The sequence below is a fragment of the Protomyctophum bolini genome (assembly GCF_963924005.1).
Source record: "Protomyctophum bolini genome assembly, chromosome: 23".
Taxonomy (NCBI): domain Eukaryota; kingdom Metazoa; phylum Chordata; class Actinopteri; order Myctophiformes; family Myctophidae; genus Protomyctophum; species Protomyctophum bolini.
Genome location: NC_137884.1, coordinates 14,164,501 through 14,184,500, shown reverse-complemented (window position 1 = coordinate 14,184,500; position 20,000 = coordinate 14,164,501). Strand labels below are relative to the sequence as shown.

Sequence of the window (20,000 nt, the reverse complement as noted above, 5' to 3'; positions counted from 1 at the left end):
ATGTCCGGACCGCTTCCAAGAGGAGCTTGAACCGCTGATGTCATAGAGTAGACAGCCTCTTCCTGCCTGGGGTTGTCTGCTAATATTAATAGTGCCGTGACTTTTCAGGGAGGGCGCTTTCACACAATGAAGCATTTCAGCAGGGGGGTTAGGGGGTGGGTGGGTGGGGGGGGGGGGTAAGGGTGCAGCGGGTTTGAGGAAACATATGGTTTCGCTTTGTGCCGGTGACGCATACGCGAGGGCGTGCGCATTGGCAAGCACAGAGATACACACAATGCAAGGTATACACATGCACGGCAGCCAGTGACTGTGAGTGGGTGACCCCATGATGAACCTTTCACACCATGGTTTAGTTCACGTGGTTCTCACAACACGGGGTTCCGGGTTCCTTGATGGGGTTCCAGCAGGGGGTCCCCGATCCCAGCTAAATGATTGATGGCTGCATGCCTGCGAACAGCTAGGCATGCGGGCAAGGCATGAGCTCTTGAAACTGAGGCTTGGGCGCACGGTAGAATGACATTCCCCGCGGTTCCCATTAGTGGCCCAACCAGCAGATGTCGCTATACTTCCCCTCCTGCTGGCCGCTGCAGAAGCATTTACACTCCATTCAAGTGAACGAGGTTTTGGATGGACTTTACACTTGAACGCCGTAGGAAACACTTCATGAATATTTCAATAATTCTAGTGTAGAAATGGACCCAGATGCACGCTTACGGTTCTGTAACTCTGAGAGAGCACAGAAATGGACCCAGATGCACGCTTACGGTTCTGTAACTCTGAGAGAGCACAGAAATGGACCCAGATGCACGCTTACTGTTCTGTAACTCTGAGAGAGCACAGAAATGGACCCAGATGCACGCTTACGGTTCTGTAACTCTGAGAGAGCACAGAAATGGACCCAGATGCACGCTTACGGTTCTGTAACTCTGAGAGAGCACAGAAATGGACCCAGATGCACGCTTACGGTTCTGTAACTCTGAGAGTGCACAGAAATGGACCCAGATGCACGCTTACGGTTCTGTAACTCTGAGAGAGCACAGAAATGGACCCAGATGCACGCTTACGGTTCTGTAACTCTGAGAGAGCACAGAAATGGACCCAGATGCACGCTTACGGTTCTGTAACTCTGAGAGAGCACAGAAATGGACCCAGATGCACGCTTACGGTTCTGTAACTCTGAGAGAGCACAGAAATGGACCCAGATGCACGCTTACGGTTCTGTAACTCTGAGAGTGCACAGAAATGGACCCAGATGCACGCTTACGGTTCTGTAACTCTGAGAGTGCACAGAAATGGACCCAGATGCACGCTTACGGTTCTGTAACTCTGAGAGAGCACAGAAATGGACCCAGATGCACGCTTACGGTTCTGTAACTCTGAGAGAGCACAGAAATGGACCCAGATGCACGCTTACTGTTCTGTAACTCTGAGAGTGCACAGAAATGGACCCAGATGCACGCTTACGGTTCTGTAACTCTGAGAGTGCACAGAAATGGACCCAGATGCACGCTTACGGTTCTGTAACTCTGAGAGAGCACAGAAATGGACCCAGATGCACGCTTACGGTTCTGTAACTCTGAGAGTGCACAGAAATGGACCCAGATGCACGCTTACGGTTCTGTAACTCTGAGAGAGCACAGAAATGGACCCAGATGCACGCTTACGGTTCTGTAACTCTGAGAGTGCACAGAAATGGACCCAGATGCACGCTTACGGTTCTGTAACTCTGAGAGTGCACAGAAATGGACCCAGATGCACGCTTACGGTTCTGTAACTCTGAGAGAGCACAGAAATGGACCCAGATGCACGCTTACGGTTCTGTAACTCTGAGAGAGCACAGAAATGGACCCAGATGCACGCTTACTGTTCTGTAACTCTGAGAGTGCACAGAAATGGACCCAGATGCACGCTTACGGTTCTGTAACTCTGAGAGAGCACAGAAATGGACCCAGATGCACGCTTACGGTTCTGTAACTCTGAGAGTGCACAGAAATGGACCCAGATGCACGCTTACGGTTCTGTAACTCTGAGAGTGCACAGAAATGGACCCAGATGCACGCTTACGGTTCTGTAACTCTGAGAGTGCACAGAAATGGACCCAGATGCACGCTTACGGTTCTGTAACTCTGAGAGAGCACAGAAATGGACCCAGATGCACGCTTACTGTTCTGTAACTCTGAGAGTGCACAGAAATGGACCCAGATGCACGCTTACGGTTCTGTAACTCTGAGAGTGCACAGAAATGGACCCAGATGCACGCTTACGGTTCTGTAACTCTGAGAGAGCACAGAAATGGACCCAGATGCACGCTTACGGTTCTGTAACTCTGAGAGTGCACAGAAATGGACCCAGATGCACGCTTACGGTTCTGTAACTCTGAGAGAGCACAGAAATGGACCCAGATGCACGCTTACGGTTCTGTAACTCTGAGAGTGCACAGAAATGGACCCAGATGCACGCTTACGGTTCTGTAACTCTGAGAGTGCACAGAAATGGACCCAGATGCACGCTTACGGTTCTGTAACTCTGAGAGAGCACAGAAATGGACCCAGATGCACGCTTACGGTTCTGTAACTCTGAGAGTGCACAGAAATGGACCCAGATGCACGCTTACGGTTCTGTAACTCTGAGAGTGCACAGAAATGGACCCAGATGCACGCTTACGGTTCTGTAACTCTGAGAGTGCACAGAAATGGACCCAGATGCACGCTTACGGTTCTGTAACTCTGAGAGTGCACAGAAATGGACCCAGATGCACGCTTACGGTTCTGTAACTCTGAGAGTGCACAGAAATGGACCCAGATGCACGCTTACGGTTCTGTAACTCTGAGAGTGCACAGAAATGGACCCAGATGCACGCTTACGGTTCTGTAACTCTGAGAGTGCACAGAAATGGACCCAGATGCACGCTTACGGTTCTGTAACTCTGAGAGAGCACAGAAATGGACCCAGATGCACGCTTACGGTTCTGTAACTCTGAGAGTGCACAGAAATGGACCCAGAGGGAGCACAAGTACAAGACTCACTTTCCCTCCCCCATGCCCATGTACAGTATCGTCTGCACACGTTGTGCATGTTTTGCACTACCCTGTAATTACCTGTAATTGTATGAGTGCTACGGTCTTCGCCGTCTGAACTGCACACACTGCACAGATTTGTGTTTACTCAGTGAAATGTCATTGATCTGTGGGATCAATAAAGTTATAGCCTTATATCTCATCTCATCTGGCTACATGGTGGTGTGTATCGAGAGATGGAGAGAGAGAGAGACCTTTGACTTTTGACCAATTCTGGATGGGATCCCCTTTTGGTGTTTTAACTAAGCATTATGTTATACTTTAGCTATTGAAAAATAGCAGATCTACAAGCTCATAGCGTGCCACCGAGTGGCACGCTACAAGCTTGTAGATCTGCTCTTTTTTATCGTAAAAATGCGGCACAAATCTTTGAATATATATTCTTTCAGAGCGAAGGCCTAAATGGGTTAAAAGCACCGTTATTAAAACTCTGCAGTAAACATGAAATATGTCACTTCACAGTTGCAGTTAACGTATGCAGTACTCATGTGAAAAGGCTATAAAGATATAAAGATGACAACACCTCTTTTTCAAAAAGAAAGGCGCAATTCCTCATCCTGCACCACACACAGCACGTCTCCCTGCTGCAGAAAAGGCTAAAAGCCTCTAAATTGTCCACTCGGCAAAGTCCACACAAGGCGTGCTGCCACCAGTCCTTCAAGCACTTGTACTGGGTCTGTGTTCCCAGTTCCCTCTGTTTTGTTTTCCGAGTCTTTGTTGTGCCAGAAATAAAGTTAATCATGGTACTGTATGTACAATCTTTTTCCGGAAGGAACATTTTGGCCCAAACACAAACAGTTCATTAGAGAATACTTCCCCCAGCCCTATAGACACCAATGACTCAACCTATTAAATAAGTCCCTTAACCTTGAACACTGAATGAATAGATGTGCCACTGTTTCAGTCTGTGAAGAGAGAGAGACAGACAGACAGAGAGTGAGATGAGAGTGTGTGTGTGTGTGTGTGTGTGTGTGTGTGTGTGTGTGTGTGTGTTAGTGAGAGAGAGAGAGAGCGAGCGAGATGGAATGGTGTAACCTTCTGTCCTGCTGGTGGAAAGCAAAACATTCCTGGGATATGTGCACGCACGCGCGCACGCACACGCACACGCACACACACGCACACACACACACACACACACACACACACACACACACACACACACACACACACACACACACACACACACACACACACACACACACACACACACACACACACACACACACACACACACACACACACACAGACTGCAGAGAGAGACAGGGGTTCCCACACATGTCCTCCATGTATTATGTGCTGTAGGTTTGTTCCTGGAGGACAGCATGAAGTGACCCGTCCCACCACTAGGGGTCATTGTTTACCCAGCGGCGATCAGGCTCCCAGAGCGGCTGGCCAACGTTGAAGCGCTCGGCCCTACTGGTCAAAGCTGGGACTGCAGGCGGGTCCTCGTGCATTCAGCACGAGGAAACCCAACACAGCTGACGTTTAACATTGAGAGCTTGTTAGCACTTCCGCCTACCAAAAGCTGTAAGTAGAACGTTCTTCCGGGTTCTTCAAAACACCACTGAGCAACTTCTATTGAAATGAATAGCGGGGGGCGGGGCAGTCCGCCCTCTATCCTTTATAACTCTATTAATATGGCAGAGATCTACAAACCCCAGGTGGCAGCTCCAGTGACCTCTGTCACCTTCAGCTTTTAACCACTTTAACCATTATTTTAAACGTTGGAGCTGTTGAAAAAATAGCAGATCTACAAGCTCATAGCACGGCACCAAGTGCTGCTATTTTTTCATTTATTTTTTGAAAGATTGCAAATCTTCGAATATTCTTTTACAGCGAACATATTGAATTCATATCTTTGCTTCTGGGGGGTCCCTTGATGGGGTCACGGTACTTCAACACAAGGTAATAGCCACATCAAATACATACTGTAGAAATAGTCATCTAGGGTCAAAGTAAACTAAGAGCGTAACATCTGTCTAACAGTAGAATATCTGTGCAGTGAAACTACTGTACTGTCTACATAACATCCTAAAGGACATATTGTAGCCTAGTACAAGTGCTACGGACTAAGATGAAACCTGAAGGTGGGTTTTCAGACTACGGCAGAAGACTGGGAGTGAGCTTGCAGTTCTAACTGCAGTGTTCAGGGGTCTGTGTCACACCAGGCACAGTGTCTCTACAGTCTGCGCCGAACTTGACATGAACACACCATGAGTGATCTGCCATGAGCCACTGGGGGTCCTCAGGCACACACTCGCTACGATCCTCACCAAACATGACACAGATGCCCTTCAGGGGTCTGCCATGAGAATGTGATATAGTCACACCAACAACAATACAACAATGTTGTATATTTTTTGATTTTTCAAAAATAGCAGACCTACAAGCTCGTAGCGTGCCACTCGGTGGCGCGCTATGAGCTTGTAGATCTGCTATTTTTCAATAGCTAAAGCATAACATAGTCACACCAACAACAATATACAAAGATGTGTGCAAAGATTTGCACACATACTGTATGGGCCACTAAGGCAGTGTGTCTAACATTTCAAATGGCCAATATGGGACTGGATTTGGTTGCCAAATATAGTGGTTAAAAATGACACCTGTGTGAAGTGAGGGACGCTCTTATCGTCATATACATCAGCATACATCACATTCCGTGCTCAGCCAATCAAATCGTCTCAATTTTGGTACACACAAACACACAAAGCATGGGCATAGGAGGCCCTCAAAAATGAACCTTAGAAGTACTGTATAGTATCACAAACGTGTGTGTGTGTGTGTGTGTGTGTGTGTGTGTGTGTGTGTGTGTGCACCGCATGCACGTGCTGCGTGCGCCTGCATATGCAAGCTCTGTGTTTGTTCACTAAGAGTCTGTGTGTGTGTGTGTGTGTGTGTGTGTGTGTGTGTGTGTGTGTGTGTGTGTGTGTGTGTGTTGTCTGTGCGTGTATTATACAGTCGTATGCGTAACGGAACGCGCATTCATATATCCAGCGTCTGAGATTTATGGAGTGAGCGTGTGTTTACGATGCCCCGGCTCCGTGTGTCCCCCTCGTCCGTCTGCACACGCTAAAAGTACGCCCGCGTGCATTAGTCAGCGTGATATAGTGAGCCCCCCCCCCACACACACACACACCATGGAGACATACAGTACAGCGTGCACCCGGCCGATCGGCTGTGCATTACCCCCTCTTCTCAACGATATTACTTACTCTGCCCACGCACCGCTATTACTCTTGTCAGAGGTCGAGTGTGTGTGTGCGTGTGCGTGTGTGCGCGCGTGTGTGTGTGTGTGTGTGTGTGTGTGTGTGTGTGTGCTCTATCGTCATTGTTTATGCTGACTTTTATATAGGGCAGATCACAAGGGGCCGGCGCACGCGCTCCGTCTTAACCACTTGAACCCATTCTGACCCGAGATCAGATTCTAATAATGTCTTCTACATCCTGACAGTTTTCTGAAAAAGCTATGTTTCTATGTCAGTCGTTCTTCGATTTTTCAAAAAATAGCAGACCTACGAGCTTGTAGATGTAGATTTTCATGTAAAGGACCCCCAAATTGACACTTATTAGCCTGCAGACCTCCATTTGAAAACATATGCCAGGGACCCCCATAAGAGAAGATTTTCACGGCTTTAGACCCCCCAGTTTGACATGCAATAGGCTACAGACCCCTATTTAATGGCATTTCTATCTATCTAGAGTGTACAAATGGAACCAAAATGGACTCTATGGGTCCATTTTGGTTCTAATTGTACACTCTCAGAATTAGAGATCCATAAAAGCCCATTTGGTTCCTAACTATCATTTAGCTGCAGGGACCCCCTGGAACTCCCTCAATGACCCCTAGGGCTAGGACCCCACTTTGGGAACCAATGGTGTTTACTATAAGAGAAATGATGAAATATCCAGACATGGGGAAATCCGGCCTGTGCACGAGAGAGAGAGAGAGAGAGAGAGAGAGAGAGAGAGAGAGAACGGAGGAGCATTAGAGAAATGTGCGTAGGTGTGTGTGCTCAACATGGCGCGTTATTATTAGTGGTTAGTGGAGGTTATTGGTCGTGGTAAACCATTCACAACCCCCTGTTTACTGCCTAATTGGTCCCAGCGGTGTGCATGCACAGCTGTTTGTGTTTACTGTCTGTACCGTGTGTGTGTGTGTGTGTGTGTGTGTGTGTGTGTGTGTGTGTGTGTGTGGGAGCGAGAGAGAGAAAAACAAACACACACACACACACACAAACCAACATGTGTGCACATTAAGTGTCAGGGTGTGACAGTGATGGATAACGAGGTATCGCTTGTTTACGCGAGGCCTGCGCCGTGCTTGGTGACCCAGCTAGATGTTTTGCAGACAGATTAGACATTGTTTGCATGACTCTATATCTCTGTTGTCTATACGCTGTCTGTCTCGTTCTGTCTCTCTCCGTGTGTTGTGGTGGGTTGTGCGGATGTGTGTGTCCACCGACAGACACATTTTTCTCAGCTAAGCTCGGATGAGCTGCTACCAGCTCGCTGTCTATACGCTTTCAGTGTGTGACCCAACGCACGCAGCAACTACTGTAGATGCATGGTCATTGTGGAGCACCAACCTGACCCAACGCACGCAGCAACTACTGTAGATGCATGGTCATTGTGGAGCACCAACCTGACCCAACGCACGCAGCAACTAGATGCATGGTCATTGTGTAGCGCCGACCTGACCCAACGCACGCAGCAACTAGATGCATGGTCATTGTGTAGCACCGACCTGACCCAACGCATGCAGCAACTAGATGCATGGTCATTGTGGAGCACCAACCTGACCCAACGCACGCAGCAACTAGATGCATGGTCATTGTGTAGCGCCGACCTGACCCAACGCACGCAGCAACTAGATGCATGGTCATTGTGTAGCACCGACCTGACCCAACGCACGCAGCAACTAGATGCATGGTCATTGTGGAGCACCAACCTGACCCAACGCACGCAGCAACTAGATGCATGGTCATTGTGTAGCGCCGACCTGACCCAACGCACGCAGCAACTAGATGCATGGTCATTGTGTAGCACCGACCTGACCCAACGCACGCAGCAACTGGATGCATGGTCATTGTGTAGCACCGACCTGACCCAACGCACGCAGCAACTAGATGCATGGTCATTGTGTAGCACCGACCTGACCCAACGCACGCAGCAACTAGATGCATGGTCATTGTGTAGCACCGACCTGACCCAATGCATGCAGCAACTAGATGCATGGTCATTGTGTAGCACCGACCTGCTCCGCAACACGTCACTGATGCTGTTGCTTGATCACGACCATCAACCCAGTTTGACCCGAGATCAGATTCTAAAAGTGTCTTCTACATCCTGACAGTTTTCTGAAAAAGCTATGTTTTTATGTCAGTGGTTCTTCGATTTTTCAAAAATAGCAGACCTAGAAGCTCGTAGCGCGCCACTCGGTGGCACGCTATGAGCTTGTAGATCTGCTATTTTTCAATAGCTAAAGCATAACATAATGCTAACACCAAAAGGGGTTCCCGCCCAGAATGGGTTGAAGCAAGGAAGCCTGCACGACTCCAATTCGTCTCAATGTCTCCTATGAATATTCTTACCGGGTGCGCGGTCGAGGAAAGTTAACTTTACAAGACTTCAGGACTTATAACATTGCAGGTAGCAGAGAATATAATGCGCAAAAGTATCTACAAAAGAAAACTTGGGATGACATCAACGAAACTTTCCTGGTTCTGTCTGGTGAAAGCTTTTACACGTTTTAAACACTCTTTGAGTATCCAGGCAATTGCCGAATTAAAAAAGGACTATTGAAGATCCGAGCCTATAGGACTAAAGACACCGGTAGCCTATATATAGAGACATTGGATGAAAAACGGTTGGGACCCAAAGCTACTATACGCTTAAATAAAATTACCTTCCACTTTTGCTGACAAAACTCTTCACGTCAGAGGGGGCGACGGACAGATGCTATTCATCACAGCGAATGATTAAGACCCCCCCCCCTCTCTCAAGAGGGAAACAATTTGGCTGATGGCTATGGAGGAGAATGTGCTTATTAGGCTCTGTAAATAGCCGGCAAATCACCTTCCTTGAGGGAGACGTTATAGTATCGTATCGTTGCAAAATACTCAAGGACGTCCTGGAGGTAAACATCAAGGGTCGTTTTCACCACTGATGACGGCTGGTAATGACGGGAACAGTGTTGGAATCAACGCCGTCCCACGCTCATCCAGACTAGAGCCTGACAGAATCAATATTGTTTGATTCATTTTTAACAATGACATTTTGAATGGCTTGAGTGGTTATTTTGTTTATCTTTTCTTTATTTACTTGTTAAGATAATTCTTCTCAAATAGAAACTTTAATCAAATGTATACCCTTTTCAAATTGATGAGAGCATTTCTGACAAAAAATGCTCTCTCAAAAGTAGGGAAAATATTGGCCCGTCACAATTATTACACAATCATCTAATTGTCACAATTGTTTTCAGATTTAACTCACTCACTGCCATCTGGTGCCATCTGGTGCCATAATCCATATTGATTCGAGAATAGCCAAAATGTAAGTGATTGGAAAACTTAAGACAGGAAGTAAAAAAATCGGCTATGTAAATGTTTTATTTTTATTCCCCCAAATCATACATTTTGTAAGCGTGATCATAAACGCTTTATAGTTACGAGTCGCAAATCAAGCTCATTTTGATTGAAAACGCAGCCTGGAAAACGAATCCGAGACAAAGATCTGTAATGGTGACAGTCAGTCAGCCCTCCGACAAATCGGGACGGACGTCGGACCCAGAAATCTGCCGTTGTTCGGGCATGCTCTGTGACATGATCATGGATAATGCTGCCAGACGGAGAGACGACAGCATGCGGCAGAGAGAGGGCTGACTGCTCCCTCCCTCCCTCCCACCTCCCATGCTGTCAGAGACAGATCACTGATAGAACAGAGTAATGTGCAGCCATGGATCACTGCCACCATGACAGACAACAGATGAATGAACGGAAGGCCCGCCGCTAAGAAGACCAACGTTGATCAGTGAGAGGACGGAGGCGTCTCTCCGCTACACGCAGTCTTCACCCGCGAGAAACAAACATGGCCGAGCCGGGCCTCTGCACGCCGCGTCTCCGACGGGGTGGCCGCGATCCAATCAATCGCTCCGAGCATGCCAGTCTGAAATACGGTAGTGCTTAGTTTAGCACGGCCCCGCCGATCTCTCCTTCTGCTCTGCCTTATTCTGCGTCGATCGTTTATATTTTTTCAATGTATTATTGTGGATTTTTCCAACCACTGCTCACCACTTGAACTGACGGCAGTCACAACTATAGTGAGTATAGCAGCCTACAGCCCTACAGCTTTTGATTAGCTCCGTTTGAAATGGTTACGGAGGTTTTGTCGATATGCAACCTGTGAGCCTACACTCCCTACAGTATGTATTTAATGTATTTATTGCCTCAGGTATGCTGCAGCTGAGCCAGAAACTGTGCTATGAGCTTCGGGGCAGTACCACTTGTTAACCAGTATGTGTCTGTGAGCTGAAGGTTCGCAGCTAACCTGGAGTCACCATGGCTTTAGTTTCCACCTCGGAGGAAAGCCTGGTCTGTGTTACTAAACCGCCCATGTGATCCTGTTCTAGGCGTGGTTTAGACCCCCCCCCCCCACCATAGAGTTATGGTCCCCCCTGTTTTAGTCTCGCCAGTCGCTATACAAGCTGGAATAAAATATGGATGTACCAAACAAAGTATTCCAAGAAGCACCGTCGGGTTCATGTACGCCACATAAAGGCTATTGATTGGGTAGGCCCTAAAATGATGATGCAGGGAATTACTTTGGGGTAATTCTGATTCCGGCCTGATGACAACAAACCGGTGACTACAACATGACGTAAAGATACTGTGTCATCCGCTCCCGAACCGGATCATATGAAGCCGATATGGTAGGCCTCCCAGCCAGGCTAGTTCCCACCAGGTTACATCATATGAAGCCGATATGGTAGGCCTCCCAGCCAGGCTAGTTCCCACCAGGTTACATCATATGAAGCCGATATGGTAGGCCTCCCAGCCAGGCTAGTTCCCACCAGGTTACATCATATGAAGCCGATATGGTAGGCCTCCCAGCCAGGCTAGTTCCCACCAGGTTACATCATATGAAGCCGATATGGTAGGCCTCCCAGCCAGGCTAGTTCCCACCAGGTTACATCATATGAAGCCGATATGGTAGGCCTCCCAGCCAGGCTAGTTCCCACCAGGTTACATCATATGAAGCCGATATGGTATGCCTCCCAGCCAGGCTATAGTTCCCATCAGGTTACATCATGCGTACACAATGAAGAAACATGTATTCATCTAAATAACTTTGGGGTATATAAAAGTCCCGGGAAAAACGTGCTCGGCCCATACTACACTACAGCGCCACCTACCTGTTGGTTGACGCGGCAGTGGGAGGGGCCGTGGTGGATGAGGATGCGCACGATGTGCACGTCTCCGCGCCAGGCGGCCAGGTGCAGCGGGAAGCAGCCTTTACTGTCCGCCACGTTGGTGGAGGCCTCCAGCTGCAGCAGCTTCAGCACCACCTCTCTGAGAGACGCACACACACACACACACACACACACACACACACAAACACACACGCACGCACAAACACACACACACACACACACACACACACACACACACACACACACACAGAAAGACAAGAGACAGACAAACGGACAGATAAGAAGTAGTAAGTAAGTAAGTAAAGTCAAATGTATTTATAAGGCACAAAACAGTGTTACAAAGTGCTGTAGTGCACAATGGACACTGTAAAGTTGCGGCCGAGCGGAAAAGTTCCAAAAAGTGACAAAGTCCAAAAATACTTTCTAGGGTCTTTTATTTCCCACCGTTGCAGCTTATTATTATTACAGTGGAAAGGCCATGAACAAACAAAACACTAAAGACTAACCTTACAAAAAGACTAACATAGAAAATAAACTTGAAAGCAAATTAGGACAACAAACCCAGAACTTGAGAAACTGTATTATATAGGATATGAAGGCTTCCATAAAGGGACCCCTAGCAGCCCTGGGTGTTACCAAGCCTCTACTCAACCTCGGCATCCTGGAGCCTCCCGGGTCCCTTTTATACTAATTGATAACCGCTTAACTCAAAATAAGGCCCATGAGTTTAATTTACACAATTATAGGGTTTTATTAAACCCATTCCAAACACATGAATACATTTCAGGCACCAACTCATTAAGATAAGAGAACAATAGTACTGCAGGAGAGACAGGTGCTCAAACAATCATACCTAAACACTGCTGTGTGTCCTTTTATAATTCATTGTTGGTACAAATGATAAAATACAAATAATAGTAATAATGCAAATAAACAGTACAACAAGGATTAAAACAAAACATGGACCTATACAAGAGTCAGATAACAACACGGGGAACATGTTTATGAAACTTATTTTTTCAACCTGCTCTTAAAAATGTTGAGAGAAAGAAAGACAAGAGACAGAGACAGAGACAGAGACAGAGACAGAGACAGAGACAGAGACAGAGACAGAGACAGAGACAGAGACAGACAGACAGACAGACAGACAGACAGACAGACAGACAGACAGACATCCCAGGAGTCAGACAGACAGCCCGGGAGTCAGGGAGATAAGAGTGAGACAGAGACAGATTACAAGATTGTACACTTTAAGCACTACATTAAGACCTACAGTATAAGGCCGATTCTAAACCAGTGTTCTTTCTAGATTGAATTTGGTTGTACATCTGCTATTTTCTATTGCCAACGCAAACATACATCTAAAATGACACAGATGCTTTCCCAGTTTTAATGGGTTAAAGGATGGACCATGCACACTTTAACCACTCACTTTAACCACTCAAGCTCACAATTGTAGATCTGCTATTTTCTAATCAGCTAATAGAACAGGAAACCGAGGCTACAGTTCAAATGTGATTATTTTGGCCCACATGGCTAGCATAGTCGTCTGGGCTGCTAGCACTAGGCTGCTAATGGCACCAGACAGCGGGACACCTATAGGCTGCTAATGCCACCAGACAGCGGGGGCACTGTGTCACGACTCAGACTGTCACCTCTCTCTGAGGTGGTGAGGTGAGCCAGAGAGAGACAGAGATAGACAGACAGACCGATAGAGAAGGGAAAAAGCCTCTGTCATTCTCAGGAAGAGACTGAGTGTGACAGAGACTCTTAATAAACAGCACTGAGCCTTTCAATCTCATTCTGGGTAGACTCGTAATCCCATTGAGAGGGTCAAATACGTCTGAGATACTGCTTGATTATTAGTTTGATAGTACAGTCTCTAGAGTCAGTACTAAACTAGAGCTCAGTACTGACTGTAGAGGCTAGCACTGACTATAGAGTCTAAACTAGTTCCAGTGCGGAACTATGAACATTGTTGTGAATTAACAACTTTAAACAAGTTCCGGCACCAAAGCATTAACATACTGTTATCTACGACAAGTATTAACATTGATTGACTGGAGTTTCTTCCTGCGGTGAAATGTCCCTTTAAGTCATCAACATTCCTTCACGTTCATGACAGGTGTGTGGTGTCCTAGTTAATTATGACAGTCTTATGTACACACCCTTCACATAAAGTGTTGCCAATCATTTTAAAGAACCTCAGCCGAATAGTAAAAGTAAACCCCTCTGGCTCCCACTCTATGTTAATTGACACTTTCGTCTGCCTTTTTCGTGGCCACCGAACACTTTAAACAAGTTCCGGCACGTGTAGCTGGCTTCGTTCCTGTACTGTCACGCTGCATTCCTCCTCCCCTCCCTCCCCTCCCTTTCCTCCCGTTGATCTGGAGCAGGAAATCCACATAATTGCCCCGAAAAGCCACCGCTAATCCTTCAGTTCCGCCAAAGTGGGCTAACGGTGAGGTTAATGCTAATCCACGGTGTGGAGAGGCTTTATCAGCAGGCCCAGGTGAGAGAGAGTGGTCTGTCTGTCTGTCTGTCTCTCACAGGTGATCCAATAAGTTAGTATTTTTAGCACCTCCAATGCATGGCTTTCCGAAATCACGTCACGTGGCAGCCATGTCTATGGACTTTTAATGTTTGCTTAGAGCCCAAATAAAAAAAATAATCACACCCGTGTGAAATGAGGGGCGCTCTTATCATCATACTGTACATCATCACATTCTGGCCAATCAGAATTTGCGTCCTCACTTTTGTTTTCAATGTTTGTGTTTGCACAATGTTTGCGTTTACACAAACCCTCAAAGCTGGACATAGGAGGTGCTGGCGCCCCTCAATAACCCGTCGCCAGCCAAGTCTATGTTTGTTTAGGGTAGTAAATGACGACGCAAGACGTCATCTGCGTATTCAATTCTATTTTGCAATATGCCATTTGCATGGAATCATGCAAAATAAAATCTCAAGACAATTTAATGATGATGTTTTAGGCCGACCAGCTGAAGAAATCATGACATTTCTGAGACCCTGACACTTCAAATATTCTTAAAATGTACTAATGACCGAAAATAGCCGATCGCAAGCTCACAACATGTCGCAGCGCGACGCGACAGAGAACTTTAATCCATGCATTTGCATGCGTGTGCGTGTGCGTGTGTGTGTGTGTGTGTGTGTGTGTGTGTGTGTGTGTGTGTGTGCGTGTGCGTGGTGCAGAGGTGTTCATTGCACGTCCTACCTGTGACCGTTGAGCGAGGCGTGGTGTAGCGGCGTGTATCCTGAACTATCTGTGCAGTTGACGTTCAGGCCTTTCCACATGCTGTGGAGAAGAAAACAAGAGCAAAGGGTCACAAAACAAGTTCCTTTTAGGGTTCAGGACAAGCTGGGGATCTCAGATCCTTGATGATGATCATCATCATCATCGTAAGACCTTAACCCATTCTGACCTGAGATCAGATTCTAAAAATGTCTTCTACATCCTGACGGTTTTCTGAAAAAGCTATGTTTCTATGGCAGTCGTTCTTCGATTAAATAAAAAAAAACAGACCTACAAGCGTAGCGTGCCACCGAGTGGCGCGCTACGAGCTTGTAGATCTGCTATTTTTCAATAGCTAAAGCATAACATACTGCTAACACCAAAAGCGGTTCCCGCCTAGAATGGGTTAAAAGAGCATGACAAGTTCAAATTCCTGCGTGTTGATTTAAACAAAAATTGGAATTAAATTAAATTCAGACGTTACAGAGAAAAGGCTGAGCATGCCAATAAAACCACACTAAACCCCATCTCAGAAAGACAGCCAGGCACGCACTAATTGTGAGCAGAAAACAAACACACACACACACACACACAATAATGTGCGTACATAGTACATACTACATACATATAAGTTATAACATACATACATACACAGACGTACTGTCCATGACGATTTACAGATTGTACATGTAAAAACACATTTCACATGCACAGGAAATAAAACGTATGCACAAATGTGCACAAATGTACACACCTACACACGACCTACACAACACCCTCACATAAATGCTCAAAATGTACATGAAACGTGCGCATGCATGCACGCCGCGCACGCACATGCGCACACACACACACACACACACACCCTAACTCACTACTCCGGGGTATTTCCCAGACCTGTAATTATGTGACCTCTCCATTTCACATGAATTTCTCCGGGCATGTCGGGAGAAAACATACTAATTAGCTGAGTCGTGGTGTCGACGGCCCAGGGCTGCCATGTGTGCCATGATGCTAATAGGACTGACGTTTTCACTCTCACTAGGGTTGGGAACCTTCAGGATTTTAAACATTCTGGTTCCCTATATGATTCCCTATAATCATTCCTATAGGGGGTTCCAAATGGACCCTCACAGGACTGTAACTCTGAGAGAGTACAAATAGAACCAAATGGACCCTTACTGGACTAACTCTGAGAGAGTACAAATAGAACCAAATGGACCCTTACAGGACTGTAACTCTGAGAGAGTACAAATAGAACCAAGTGGACCCTTACAGGACTGTAACTCTGAGAGAGTACAAATAGAACCAAATGGACCCTTACAGGACTGTAACTCTGAGAGAGTACAAATAGAACCAAATGGACCCTTACAGGACTGGAACTCTGAGAGAGTACAAATAGAACCAAATGGACCCTTACAGGACTGGAACTCTGAGAGAGTACAAATAGAACCAAATGGACCCTTACAGGACTGTAACTCTGAGAGAGTACAAATAGAACCAAATGGACCCTCACAGGACTGTAACTCTGAGAGAGTACAAATAGAACCAAATGGACCCTTACAGGACTGGAACTCTGAGAGAGTACAAATAGAACCAAGTGGACCCTTACAGGACTAACTCTGAGAGAGTACAAATGGAACCAAATGGACCCTTACAGGACTGTAACTCTGAGAGAGTACAAATAGAACCAAGTGGACCCTTACAGGACTGTATATAGAACCAAGTGGACCCTTACAGGACTGTAACTCTGAGAGAGTACAAATGGAACCGATTCTCAGAGTGAAATTAAAACGTGGTAGAGTAAAGTAATTGTATAGCAGACATCAAGTCCACATACCAGCTCTGACATAAAAATAAAAACGGTTCCAGAAACAGTTCCAAATACGTTGGAACAGATTCCGGTTCTGAAACAGTACCGGTTCAGTGTCCCAACCCTAATTCTCACCCCGGTCCCCCACCCAGGAGGTCATACTACAACGATGAGCTGGGCAAGTAGTAGGGCTGCAATTTTTTATTATTATTCTAATTTCTTAGCAATTATTCTATTGATTATTATTTTTGATAATCGATGCCATCATGCCACAAAAAAAGGACCAGCCTTTTTTATGAGCTGAATTAAAACTACCGGTAATACAGCTAAGCTATGATAACATTGATACGCATTCACCAAACACCACTCAATGCACACTTTCGACCTTGGGTCAGATACTTAGCACCGCCGTGTGTGTGTGTGTGTGTGTGTGTGTGTGTGTGTGTGTGTGTGTGTGTGTGTGCGTGCGTGCGTGCACGACTGCGCGTGCGGAGCCTCTTTGATGTGGTGGTTAGTTGGAGGGAGGAGACAGACTGCTGGGAGAGGTCAAAGGTTCAAGAGATGCTGACTCAATGTGAGAGGAGAGTACAAATCAGAGAGAGAGAGAGAGAGAGAGAGAGAGAGAGAGAGGTGGTGGTATTATATCATCATTGCTGGGTGGAAACTACTTTTCAGGAAATAGGGGGGATAAAGGACCCGTGTTCCAATGGATCCAATGTAGTCACAAGCTCTTGTTAATTTTTGTTAAATTTGCATCGGTTAAATATTGATAAAACACAAAGACAGACTTAACCACTTTCGCCTGAGGGTTTGTGAGCTTAGAATTATCATTGCTATACTTTAATGTGACACTGTAGTGCAGTATGACAAAGTCGGGCATCAATTTACACAAGAAAGAACATTAAACGACAGCAACGAAATTATACAATGGGATATTTCCAGCCAAGCATTTTCATTGGTTTAATTATAGGCTCTCCAGCTGTGCTCAAAAAAAGGTTTTTTTAATTTATGTTATTTTTTTAGGTTTTCTGAGCTCAATTGCACCCAAAACCTCAACTTTTAAAGATGGAGTGCATGCCACTAATTTTTTCCACCCTAAAACATGATCACCAGGTATTATTATAATATAAGGAGGAAGAACTTTTTCCAAAAAATGTACAGTATTTGTTAAAATCATGCTTTTATGTGGACACCCCCACCTGTTCATTAAGTATGCCTGGTTTGCCTAGCCGTAGTTGTATGATAAAGGGGGAGGGGTTAGGGGAGGGGCTGATAGTTTATTGTTTATTTCATTGCCCCGTCTGACTGTCAAGGGTTCAGCCTCCAGGAAGAACCCCTAAATACAAAGTTAATACACCATTGCACATAAAAACGACTCCAGGGTGTCTAAGGAAGTACTGTCACCTCATAGACACATGAAAAACTGGAAAAAATATGTGTGGCACTCCATCTTTAACATTCAGTAGATTTACTGTGGTCTGGGGTTTTCTGACTTTCCTGCTGTTTGTGATGTCAGTCATGTCACAGCCTCAAAGTTCAGGTTCTTGGGGGTGTAATTGAGGTCATAAAAAAAAGGAAAAAAAAATAATAATGAAACATCTCATCAAACGGTGGTCTGTGGCTTAACTGGCGAATAAAAAAAACCTCGATATTCAAAGGGTTGAAAATGAAAACCACTGGCTTACTGGAATCTACGGTGTGTGACCATTAGTTTCCACCGTAACCATTGTGATGATTTCAATATTACACGAGACGAGGGGTTTTCTTTGTCGCATTTGCTGACACTTTCGTTAGCACCAGTGATGCTAACGGAAACCAAACGCCACATTCCTAAATGCATCACGTATAGTGTCAAAACACAGTGACAATAACCCACTATAAGAACAATAAAGAATACACACCCACTGTATTGCGTCATTCAGTGACTCAAACATTTTCATGTCAATGATATGTATTTGGCCGTGGACCCCCATTTGAACACACACACACACACACACACACACACACACACACACACACACACACACACACACACACACACACACACACACACACACACACACACACACACACACACACACACACACACACACACACACACACACACACACACACACACACACACACGAGAAGGGAAGATTTGTCAACTGTTTAGACCGATCCTCATTTAGCTGAGGACCCCCTGGAATGCCCTCTAGGATGCCTGGGGGTCCCTAGACCCCACTTTGAGACATAGTACCCAATTATAAAAGCATTGTACCATAGCAGGCTGAATTCTGAATCAATAAGGCCTACACACGCACACACGCACGCACGCACATACAGGCACACACGCGCAGCGCACATGCGTGCACGTTGTTTTCAAGAAACCAATCTGTAGCTCTAATTCACTAACACTTGGCTCCTTCAAGTAAATATCGTTGTGCCTGCCTCCCGCACCCATAAACACAATATGTCACCTCCTTATACACAGCGCGCACACAAACGCACACACAGCACACACACACAAATGAATGCACAAAAACACCAGTCATGCGCTCTCTCACACACCCTTCATAAACAACCTGCACAAACAAACGTGCATACATGCATACCCTACTTTGTAAGGGAATATGTGAGCGACCAGCTGTGTGTGTGTGTGTGTGTGTGTGTGTGTGTTGTGACAGCCCAGAAGGAAACAAGGAGAAATGCTGTCTACACTCACCGACACCTTGTTCTTGGTGCGGTGGGGAGTGGGGGGTCACTGCACACACACATGCTCTCGTTATACTGCAGCACGCACGTGTCATGATTTATGACCAGTGGCGAAACATCCATGATATGATGAGCAACTCATAATATATCCTCTTTTCATACTATATATTTCTCTCTCTGTGTGTGTGTGTGTGTGTGTGTGTGTGTGTGTGTGTGTGTGTGTGTGTGTGTGTGTGTGTGTGTCTCTAATAAGCTAGAATGTATGTGCAATACGGGCTGGTGTTGACACATTATGTTCTCCGCGGCGTGCGACTCAGCTGACCCTCACACCCACAACCCCTTTGGTTTAGATGGAGACTCATGAGGGTCCACCGACCTAAATCACAACATCACGCTCCTACTGACATCCTGCTTGTCTGCTCTAACGTTAAAACAAGGAAAAGATAAGGAAAAAAATGAAACAAATTGCCCTTATCGCTGTGGAATAATCCAAGATCTGTTTCATATGGACTGCAGGTGGTGAGAGTTACACAGGTGCTACCCGTCCTGCACCAACGCGACAAATAACACATCTCTACAGACTGGTCCTTTAACCGATTGAACCCATTTATCACCCCGAGTTACAACTAGACTTGGACCAGTTTCTTTGCAACAAATCTCCTCGCCAAAAATAGCAGATCTACAGTAGAATTTGTGAGCTTGTAGATCTGGGCGTGGTTAAGCCTAGAATCA

At 46.0% G+C, this 20,000-nt stretch overlaps 1 protein-coding gene across 1 annotated transcript in view; it reads right to left on the bottom strand.

The window, feature by feature from the left end:
* anks1b (ankyrin repeat and sterile alpha motif domain containing 1B) overlaps positions 1-20,000 on the bottom strand; it is a 252,885-nt gene that overhangs the window by 169,877 nt on the left and 63,008 nt on the right. Inside the window, exons 2-3 of the mRNA XM_080757040.1 lie at positions 14,744-14,824; positions 11,491-11,647 (exon numbers count right to left, since the gene is read on the bottom strand). Of these exons, the coding sequence (XP_080613166.1) occupies positions 11,491-11,647; positions 14,744-14,824 (238 nt within the window). The remainder of the gene's footprint in view (positions 1-11,490; positions 11,648-14,743; positions 14,825-20,000) is intronic.